This window comes from Drosophila elegans, unplaced genomic scaffold (assembly GCF_018152505.1).
Source record: "Drosophila elegans isolate 14027-0461.03 unplaced genomic scaffold, ASM1815250v1 contig_814, whole genome shotgun sequence".
NCBI classification, from domain to species: Eukaryota; Metazoa; Arthropoda; class Insecta; order Diptera; family Drosophilidae; genus Drosophila; species Drosophila elegans.
The window spans coordinates 18,622,708-18,633,726 of record NW_024546167.1 but is presented as its reverse complement, the minus strand read 5'-3'; the positions used below and the strand labels follow the sequence as shown (position 1 = coordinate 18,633,726).

Genomic DNA, 11,019 nt, shown 5'->3' with positions numbered 1-11,019 from the left:
TGGCAACGCCGTCCACAAGCAGCTGATTTTTGTTTATTAACGAATTTAATATTTTGGATTAACAATGATTGCAAATGGAAAAAGAACTCGTGCGAAAAACTTCACAATGGGTGAGGAATTAATTCTGGAGTACCTGGTCCTGCAGCACAAGGATGTGGTTTGCAGTCAGAAGAGCGGTGCGGATGTATGGCGCAAGAAAAAAGACACCTGGAAACAAATCGCCGCAGATTTTGCAATTCAATCCGGAATTGAACGTCCGTGGCAAGCATTGCGCGATAAACACATAAATTCCACGCGATTAAAGCGAGTAAAGGGTCTCAATGAAATGGGCAATAAAACTACATTCAATGATACGGACTTCCAGCGAGATTTGTCCAATTCAGCAGTCTCTACAATCAGTGGAGCTGTTAAAGATGAAGAAAGTAAGTAAGGCATATACATTTTTAAATCAAGATTTAACATATATATTTCTACCCCCAGGTAGCTCCGACTTTGATCCAGAATATGATCCCAAAAACACTATTAGAAGCACCTCCAGTGAACCTCCGTTCGAGCAGGACAACTCAAACTTTTCGACTTCAAAAGTCAAAGTAAAATCAGTCAATGATTTGAGAAAAGAGGAGGCCACAAACATCCTTGCAGATGAAAAACTAAATCTGCTGAAAGTCCAACAAGATTACTATCGAAATGAAAACTCCAGGGCAGCCGAAAAGCACAAAGTCGAGATGGAAAAGCAGAAAATCGAACTAGAACAGCGGAAAGTAGAGCTTGAGCAGTACAAACTGGATTTAGAAAAGTTTCAGGTGGAACTGCAGGGAAAGCGCCTGAAAAACAAACTACTCGAAATGGAAATCCTGGAGAAACAGGGCAACATCAAGGATAACAAAGATACTACTTAGGAACTAATTCTGCTCTTCATATATAATTTATAATGAGGTAAGACACACAAGTAAACGTATTAAGGAAAAGTTTCCGTTTAGAATTTAACAAAATCAATACTATTAGGATTATACTTCAAGATTTGCAATTAAATGTTTAATTTCATATTTTAACAACTCAAATCAATATCTTGAATATGGCTTCTTCGATATGAAATCAAAACAATTATGACTATTACTTTAAAATGTATAATTTAAAAGCTTTATTATGACTGAAATATTTAAAGTTTTTCAGAATCTCAAAATCTACTTCCACTTATTAAATTAAGCTGAATTTAAGCTGTTGCTTATTTGCTTTTTGCTTTAAGATTTATCCCTCCTTGAAATTAAATTTAGCTTTATGATACATTATTAGTAAGAAAGAGCTTCAATTCATAAGTAAAGGACTCAAATAAAAATCTTGAATATATGTTCATTGATTTATAATCAAAACTATAAAATTTAATACTTCAAATTTAACATTTTAAGAGTTTATTATGATGGAATTTAGTGAATTTTGAAATTTGTTTTCATTTTTTATATAGTTAAGCTGCTACACATCTCCTTTTGTCCTTTCTTAAGATTTATCCCTCCTCAATTCGAATGAATTTTTCGTTTATGCTCAGCCGTTTTGTTTGGTAGTTTTTATTAATTTACATCGATCCATTCACTATGTAGTTCTGGGGCTTAAACGATAACAGCGCTACGGGTGTTTGCTTCTCTAGCCGACAATGAGGAGACCCTCGTTGGGGAACTCGTGGGTGGGCACTTCCAGATTAAGTGGCGCCGGTCCCTTGCGGATCCTTCCAGAGGCGTCGTAGTGGGAGCCGTGGCAGGGGCAATAGTAGCCACCCCAGTCACCGGCATTCGCGATGGGCACACAGCCCAGATGCGTGCACACACCGATGACCACCAGCCATTCGGGCTTAACCACACGTTGCTAAATGGGATTTAGAGGAGCATTTTAGTGAATTGTCTTAGTTTTCGATAGGGAAATAGAAAAGGTGGATTTGTACAGCCGCACATAAGTAATTTCATTGTTTTCAATTATTAGTTGAGTATTTATGTGCGCATAAATTATGCACAGTTTGAACTGAATAATTTCTAAAACGTACTGTCCTAAAAAAATATAAAGCAATTATAAGATTTAGTTTTGTATACAAGATGTAGTAATACATTGAATTAAATCAACTGAAGTTGTTAATTAAATATTTATGACTTTTTTAAGCAAAGATTTAACTGAATAACTTCTCAAATGGAATGCCAATTCATTAAGTTTGTTAAAATATAAATAAATACTTTGAATTACCTAAATTTTGGGCAAAGTTTGAACTGAGTATTTTCTAAAATTATTTTTCTGCTTGGTAATCATACAAAAAGAATTAAGCGCAATCCGCCATCAATCATTTGGTTTAGTTTTGTATACTAGCTTAAGTTTATTAAAATAAATAAAATGAAATTGAATCTTTGACTTTGTTGAACAAAGTTTTACCTAAATAGTTAAAAAAAAAAGTAGTGTAAACTAACTTTTCCACTCAATAATCCCTACAAAATTGGGTTTTCTAATGCTTAACAGTGGATCTAGCTTTGTTGATAGACCTAGTTGTATTACTATCCTATCAGTAAATGAAAACAGTATTTACTCCTATGCTTGCATACAAATCGACCCATTCTATGGTACCTACATCATCAGATTCGGGATCACGAAGCGTGGATGTGGCCACTCCTCGCTCGGTTTCGATTTCCGCGGCAGTACGATGGCGGATGAAGAGCGGCTTGCCGCGCCACTTGAATGTCACCGACTTGCCCTCCGGGATGTCGGCCAGCTTGATCTCGATCTTGGCCATGGCCAAGACCTCGGCGGAGGCGCTCATCGATCCAATGAAGGTGTTGACCAGACCCTTGGCCGCATAGGCACCGCCCACGGCTCCAGCTCCGACGAGCATGTAGGAGAAGGCCTTGCGCTCCTCGGCGGTCTCGTTGCGACGGCGGCTGTCCTTCACGGACTCCCGGCGGTAGGGCGAGAAGTCCGGCACCTGCAGATCGGTGTGTGCCTGGCGGTTAGCTGGAAAAAACAGAGCAAATTGTTAGACATGTTTTAAAGGTTTATGAGGGGGTTTCACTGATATTCCATCTGCACATCTAGAAACGTTGCCAAAAATTGTATCTCTAATTATTAGTCTTTAAAAACCTAAATTTGTTTCCCTATTTTAAAGATTCCTGGAAAGTCAGCTTTGCTTAGTTTAAAATAATTTATATATAGAAACGCTTTCATTAACCATCGTTTTTAAACTATCCATTAGTCAGTGGTAAAAGCTATTTATGTTTACTACTTATTTTTTAATTGTTAATAGAACTAGTTTTAGTTCTTAAAATTCAACAGTATTTTTGTTTGTTTTCACATGATAGTTCAACAAAAGATGGTCTAGTGTGGTTTAAGTTTATGTTACCAAAATAAGAATACTATATCTTAAAGATGCCACAGGATTAGTACCTTGAAATTAGCATAACTTTGTGGTTTCTTAAGATATGTTTACGAAACTTTACAGGGGAGTGTTATTAGTCCAGGAGATACTGTATACCAAGATTGATCAAAATCGGTTGTCTATATCCCATAGTTTTGATGAGAATGTTGGGTATGCTTGAAACTCCTGCTGATTGTTGTTATTGTGCGAGGTTATGTTGAAATTACGTAAGGAAATTTGCCAAATCTCCTTGACGCTGCCTGCCATTCGTATCCTGGCTGTATTTTACAGCTTTTAGCCAAGTTAATTGCTGTTTTTCCCGGTCCAATCGTTATGTAATGGTTGTGTTTTTCGCTGGCAACTCCAGCAACAGAATCCACCTCGCTGAATCTTACCCATGGAATTCACGGCCCCTCCAGTCGCCTTGAGTCCTGTGGAAAGGACCTGGGCTCCGCCCCGGACGTAAGCACGCGACACGGCGTTCATCATTTTGTATGTTTTCCTTTAAATTTAAATGATCACGTATAGTTTCCTGTCGAAAATTTCGACGTTCGTCGCCTTCGTCTCTGCCAGTGTGACCGGATCGTAAAATCCCGCCAAATGCCTTTGGCCAAACATAAATTCCCTAAAAAATACCATTTTATTGCTCACTGACAAAAGATGAAAGCTATGCGGCTAGTGCCGGATGGGCAACCTTTTTTGTAACGGTTCTGATTGGAATTTAATTTAATGTTTGAAAAGTGAACAGAACAATCAGACAAACAAATTTACCAGAATTAAAACGAATTCAATAGCAACACAAAAATAAGGAATATGTGTTTAACTCAGAACGATATTTTACGATTTTTTATTTTTGTTTATTTTATGTTTAGTTTATTTTGTTTACATGAAATAATCATTTTATTTCTTGATCATAAAATTCTCTGATTTCTGTAGCTTCTGAACAACAATGATCGTTATATTGTAATTCCAGTTTGTTTTGATTATTATTTAGCGTACAATATATAAATAATGTTAAAAACATTTTAAAGTAATTTCAGACTGTTATATATTATTTATTCATTAAAAAAAATGTATTCCTTTTCAAAATATTTTGTTCAGCTCTTCGTGTTACTTTAAAATAATTTTTTATTTCTTTGCCTTTGCTTTTCGATATGAAATCCAGTACCCAAATTAAATGCATTTGTTTCACCTTGCCAATCAATCCTTTTCATTCATCCCCCTTTTGTTTACCCCCAAAGCTGAATCTCAGCTTCCACCCTTGTGTAAGTGAAAACTACTTTTTAAATTAGCCACTGCAACTGCCTGAATTTTCTCCGGATGAAAAGGGGTTTCCATGGCAAACCGGTTGGACCACGCACCACCAACTTTTTGTCCAAGATAAAGTCCAACCACCGGACATTAGCCACCCAGTTTTTCCACTGCACTTTTCCATTTCCCCAGCAGCATCGTGATGTCATTGATTCATTGGTCCCTTTGATGTTGCCAATCTAATCTTTTTAAGGGTGGTTTAGCCTGTCCTAATTAATAAGAACCTCTTGAGCTATTGTTTTTCTTCGGCTGATCTCATCCAACGCATAAAATAGTAATAAAAAACTGCATAAAAAATAGCTGGCAGTAAGTATGGGAATTTGTTATGCGCATAAAAGTAGGAGGCCCGAAATTTGGCCAAACTTTAAAACCAAAGAGGCAGTAAAAAGCATGAAAAACTCTCCCGCAGCCTGCTGAAATGTAATTCCTCTGGCGCCAGTCCTGTGATTATCGAAAGTAGTTCTTTTTGATGTCGAAAGTTTGCTGCCACCATCCCCCCTTCCTCTTGCTTTTCCAAGTGAAAGTGAAAGTGGAGGCGAAAGTATGCCCATCGTCTATTTTCCAGCCGGAGGAGGAAAATCTGCGCACATAAAGGCGCCTCTATGTACTTGCCCCAAAAAAACACGCACACAGGCATAAAAAGGGGGGCACTACGGAAAGTGCGTGAATTTTGGCCAAAAACAAAAACAAACTCGAACATAAAGTAAATAAATCGACAAGAAAATACTCTAACTATAAAAATTTTAAAAAAATAGCTTACGAGTTCTTAAAAAAGCAATTTTTATATAATGATAATTTTGAAGTTCTAGAATTACAAAAAAAAATACATATAAGTTTGGCTTAACCATTTACAAATGTAATAAATTAGAAAAAAAATAAATTAAATTAAATAAAAACACGGAAACACATATATCTATATGTTATGTACATAAAGATGTTTAGTGCACTTCAATAATTAAAAGTAAATATTTAAAAATATGGAGAATTAATAAAATTAATAGATTTAAGTTATATAGATAATTGCCAAGAATTGACCAATCATTATATTCTCAATTTACACAAAGTTATGTCTGTTTTTATCACCTTACCAATCATATCTTAAAGTCCAGACAGTCTTCTTATTTGGCAGTGCGTAGGCCGGGAAAGTTGAAACTATGCCGCGTAGGCGACATGGCAATGGCATCTGCCCTTTCCTTGTATTTTCCACCCACTCCCGAACTTCGCAACCACCAAGCACCCCAACCACCGAAAACCCAACCGCATCCCCCACTCCAAATTTAACTCTGTCAAGCTTCGACTGCGTTACACTTTTCAGCAACTTTTACATGGAAAACTGGCGCCAACTACAACAGCAGCAGCAGCAGCGGCAGCAGCAACAACAATCTTCTACTTTTCATCCCTGCCCCAGGGCAACCCCTCCCCCTGCCCCTGCCCCTTTTTGCCACCCCACCCCCTTTTCACCCATTTCTGTGCGGCGTGTGCAGCGTTGCGGCTGCGGCAGCAACAACAACAGCAACAGAAGCAACAAGAACCAAGATACACCGTCGAAAAATATTTACTAAATTTGTTAATAGTCAGGGGTATAATTGCCCTAAGCTCACTTATAAAGAAAAATCTTTAAATATATAGTTGCATAATTTTACGCACCTTTATAACTATATTTAAACTAACTATGTTTATAACTATGTTTAAAGACTTTTATAAACCTATTTTTTAATTCCGAAAAACAGTTTAATTTAAATCTCTATTTCTTTGAAAATTAGAAAATTATTGAAAATATCACTTTTTTTGTATCAAACCAATCAACTTTGTAAATGTTTGAAAAATTATGTAATTTCTAACTGTGTAGCAGCGACGACATAGCCAGCTTATCGCAACATCAGCCAAGCATAAAGCTCAGCTCACAGAAAATTCGGCACCCCCTTTGGAAAAGTTGAAAGTGGAAAATTGTGCGTGGCAGGCAAAAGTTTTCTGAGGCACCTCTGACTGACAGTCCTTAACAGATGCGGAGGCGCTGCCACGCCCACTATGCCCTTCTATACCCCTTCTCCGCACTGACTTTACCCATTTACAAAAACGAAAATTAAATGAATCAGAATCAGAATCATCTGTGCAGCATCAGCGCGGTGGAAAAGCCGCAAGGAAGTCGAGAAGGGAAAATTTTAAAAGGGAGTTGTGGCATGTGCAGCGGTGCTTAGATTCAGGATTCAGGATCCAGAATCCAGGAATTTGGCACAGCTGGCGGTCATTTATGTGCTTTTCCTTTCGACTTCTTTATCTTCATCTCCTCCGGTTGGGTTTTGCATTTGAAATGATTATTTCCCAGCCTCGCCAGCCACCGTTTTTCTGGCCGAAATGGACTTAAGTTTCTGGGCCATTTTGGGGCAGTCGGATTATTAGGTGACCATGACAATGGGTTCCTGTTTTGTTTTCATATTTTATTATGGCATGGCCTAAGGAACGTGGCTTTGAGGCGTGTGAGTAATGATCTTTCATCGTATGGTCTTCTGGTATTTTGTGACTTATTGATGATTGTGGGCACAAAAATTTAGTAGACGTTCATTGAAATAAGTATTAATATATATGGTACATTAGATTTAGTTACTCCGCCACTTGTAATTAAATTAGAAACATTTTTATTAATATATGTTATATTTTAGGTCAATTATTTCCTTTTAAAGAACTGAACTAATTAAATGTTAAGAGTGTACTTTAAATATATTACATATTAATATTAGTAAGTCTATAATTTGATTCCTTTTTTTCATGACCACTTATATTTTATTTGTATATCTCTGTCTTTTCATGCTTATTAAAAGTATAGATGTTGAATGAATTTGTATACTTCTGTTTTAGATATATGTATTTTTTGACCTTTAAAATTGCGTTCTTGGGATATTTCTACCCAATTTCCTAGCATTAATCGTAAGCTAAACATTCGCCTGCCAATGTCCATATATCAATTTCCGATCCCCAAACCCAAACCGATGTCCTTTTTTATCTTCTTCTCGGCTTGAAAGTTTGTCAACAACTCTCGTCTTGCCTTTGGCTAAGTAAAAAGACCAAAGTTCCTTCTGGCAGGATACATTTCGTATTTTGGGTTTAAGCGCGAATGAAACCTGCCCTAAATTCGGCCAAGCGGCTTAAATAAAAAGCAAAAGCTGGGGGAAAAAATAAAAATCATGTGGCACGCGCAGCAGGAAAGCATCCTGAAGGAAAAGCGGCAAAGCGGGAATATAAAGGAAACGACAACGTTGCGTTTTCCCCAACCGATGTAGATTTGGGGGAAAATTCTCTTCCTTTTTTGCGGAGGCGCAGCACGCATAAATCTACGGTCCAAATTACATTATTTTGTCATTTTCCTTCTTTTTTTTTTTGGGGCACCTCCCTTGGTGTTTTTTCTCGTGCTGCAGTGTCCTGTTTTGGTCCTGTTTAGTCCTGTGCCCGCCAGGCACATAAAACTCTGTCAAAAATAAACTTTCAAGAAAGCGCAAAACACCGAACACAAAAAAAAAAATGCAAAAGCTCTGGGGCAAAAGTTTTTCACACAAAAAAAGGAAGTACATTATATGCAAGCAGTAAAGTAGGGGGTGGCATTATAAATGGGTTCGGGGGGGGTCTTAACTTTTTGCCTGGGGTGTCGGCTAAAAGTGAAAGTAAATGCACGAAGCCCCATTTCACCACCCCCTGCAAGTAGCCAAGGACATTGCGGCCATTAAAAATGTAGCAGCGAAAAGCTTTCAACTTTTCTTGAGACAACTGCAACTTTTCTCTCACTCTTTCTCTTACTCACTCTCTCTCTGAAGGATATTTTCTGCATTGTTTATAACTATTTTTGATGGAAAATGCGCCTGCGTTGGCTCTCTTTTCGAACTTTCACTTTCCTCGTCGGCTGCCTTGTCCTTTGCCTTCAACTTTCACTTTCACCCTGAAAGTTCGCCGACATGGCTCTATCTCTCACTCTTTCTCTCTGTTGTCGCCCATCTCTTTCGCGCTGAGAAGAACATCCTGTGTGGGCTTCCGGTTTTGTTTTTACAACTGATAAGGCGCTTTTGGTCCTTCGAGCCCGCACCGCACCTCCCCCAAAAAGTATGCTATGCTTTTGCTCTCTTTTTCTCTGTTTTTCCAAGGCGACCAGCAGGCGCCATTCTCTGCTTCTTCCTTGCCGCTTTTATTATGGCTGTGCGTTGCAAGGATCAAGGACGTTCAAGAAAATCCACGGCCAAGAACGAAAACAAAAACAAACCCAAAAAAAGCAAAAAAGCAAAGCCAAAGTAAAGTAAATAGAAAAAAAATGCAGGGAGTTTTCTGGGGAGATGGGATGGATGACTTTGACACGGGTTTTCTGGGCTTGAGCGGGGAGTTACGCCCCCTTTTCCCATTTTCCCATGAAAATGTTTTTTTCGGCTGCAGCTTTTATATACTTTACCCATACCACATATATATAGTATATATTTTGGCCAGATGTGCGTGCGCCGACGCCTATATAAAACTTTCTTTTCAGGAATGGGGTTTTTTTTTGGGGGGCGATTTTTCGGGGGGGGCATGGAATTTACTGCAGTCCTTTATGGGCAAAAAGAAGAAGAGGGCAAGGAAATGTGGAAAAGTGAGGAAAACTCACACCCATTAGCAGCCGACCACTCGCTGCGTTTGTAATTTTGGCGCCTTTGTGCGTGTGCAGCGGTTGAATTGGGGATTGAGGAATAGGGCAAAAGTAAGGATGGTATAGGCTGGTTGGAAAATGGGGAAAACGAGGAAAAAGGGGGTATCCTGGCTGCCAGGGGATTGTACAGTGACAGAATGTAATTTGATATATTTTTGTGTAGGCATTTCCGATGCGTAATGGTCCGGGATATAGTCAAAAAATGTCAGATTACTTAAGGCTGAATCGATAGTTAATAAAGTGAGTGGAAATCGCCATGTTTTGTGGATGTTAATTGCAATAAAATAAAAATAAGAAAATTTGATGGTTAATTAAGAATATTTTTGACTATATTTACTCTACTTTTAAAAGTATAAAAAAACTTTAGGATTAAATAATAATAATTTTCAATTCCATTTGATGTTTCCGCAAGCGATTTATTTATTTGTGAAGTCACTTTTAAACTATTTTTGTTGTCTAAAGATATGTCTTACAATAATATATTATATTATGCCAAAAATGTATATATTTTGCATATGTTTAAATAATTATCGTACTGTTGCCTACTTTTCTTCAAGTGTAGCAGGCACATTTTCTTCAGTGTTATGTGAGTGACGTTGCCTCCACTGCGGTTGTTCTTGGTTGGGGTTTCTATGTGCCATATACCATATAGCGCAGTGAGTTGTGGTACATAGAAGTTTGGGTTTCTTCGACTTGGGCTGTAGTAGAAGTAGTAGCCCTACTTCCACTTTTTCTTGTTCGTGTTGCAGGCCTGCTTTTCACCAAATTGCGTAGTTCGGCCGTCTTTGTTGTTTCCTCTGCTGGAAATGCAAGAAAAGCGAAAACATTTTCCCCGGCCCTTAGGTTTTCTTTGTTGGCTTTTGGCGCCTTTGGCTGTTTTTCGCCTTTATCAAAGTGGGTCGTCTGCTGCTTCTTCTCTGTATTTTCCTCATCTTCTCACCGATTTCCTGCAGTGCATAGTGATGAGTGTGTTTGTATGTGTTTAGTTTAAAGTTTTCCTTATTTTTTTTTTGGTAAATGGGGCGACGGTTGGGTGGTGGAATTTTCCAAGCTGCGGCTAGTTTTTTTTGGTTTTCGACTAGCGCCGAAAACTCCCTTTGAGGTTTGAGGTTTTATGTTGTCAGTTTTCCCTCTTCTACTTCCGTTTCCTCTTCATCATCTTTGCTTTTTTCCAAACAGTTTCTACGGTTTTCTAATAAAGTGCCTTTCCTGCGGCCAAGTGGAATGAGTTGTAGGCTTGGTTAACTCGAAAATTAATTGCAAATTTAAAGCTTTAGTGGCGACTAGGGAAAAGGAAAGTTAAAGAAAATGAAGTTTAAAATGAAATAGGTTGATGTCTGAAGTACCTAGTAAATAATCTTTTTACTTTCAATAAAATACATTTAAATACATTAGGGGTATTGTATTTGGTAGAGTAATTTTCTTTTGGCAAATACTTAGCTTGAAATACATATTTTAAGGCTTTGCTTAAATACAAATTGACAAAATTAAATAGTTAAAAAATATTTTAAGCTTTCATTTTTTTTAAATTTATTTGTATATGGTCGGATCACCATTTTGTAAATCAACTACTGCTTTGGTAAAACTTCTGTCAAAACGTTTGTAATTAATTAAATGAAGCCAGAACTTGCTTCCACTTGTACAAATGTTGCATTTTACCTTC

The 11,019-nt window shown here is 37.7% G+C and overlaps 2 protein-coding genes across 6 annotated transcripts in view; one reads left to right on the top strand and one right to left on the bottom strand.

The window, feature by feature from the left end:
- Positions 1–9: 9 nt before the first annotated feature.
- LOC108147939 overlaps positions 10–11,019 on the top strand; it is an 89,714-nt gene continuing 78,704 nt past the window's right edge. For all 5 annotated transcript variants that reach the window (XM_017274723.1, XM_041710538.1, XM_041710539.1 and 2 more), the window contains exons 1-2: positions 10–422; positions 481–936. In XM_017274723.1, the coding sequence (XP_017130212.1) occupies positions 65–422; positions 481–899 (777 nt within the window). In that variant the 5' untranslated portion in view covers positions 10–64 and the 3' untranslated portion in view covers positions 900–936. The remainder of the gene's footprint in view (positions 423–480; positions 937–11,019) is intronic.
- Positions 1,547–3,973, bottom strand: LOC108147940 (cytochrome b-c1 complex subunit Rieske, mitochondrial). The gene is made up of 3 exons (XM_017274725.2): positions 3,778–3,973; positions 2,603–2,982; positions 1,547–1,857 (listed from the first exon to the last, which is right to left on the bottom strand). Exons 1-3 carry the CDS (start codon positions 3,869–3,871, stop codon positions 1,639–1,641), a joined length of 693 nt encoding a protein of 230 aa, XP_017130214.1. The 5' UTR covers positions 3,872–3,973; the 3' UTR covers positions 1,547–1,638.

Excerpts from the sequence above, each read along its gene's own strand:
- LOC108147940 (XM_017274725.2), bottom strand. The coding sequence starts at position 3,871 with ATGATGAACGCCGTGTCGCGTGCTTACGTCCGGGGCGGAGCCCAGGTC. Across the intron at positions 2,983-3,777 it reads AGGGGCCGTGAATTCCATGG|CTAACCGCCAGGCACACACC; the intron begins GTAAGATTCAGC and ends TGTTTTTTCCAG. Across the intron at positions 1,858-2,602 it reads GTGATCCCGAATCTGATGAT|CAACGTGTGGTTAAGCCCGA; the intron begins GTAGGTACCATA and ends AATCCCATTTAG.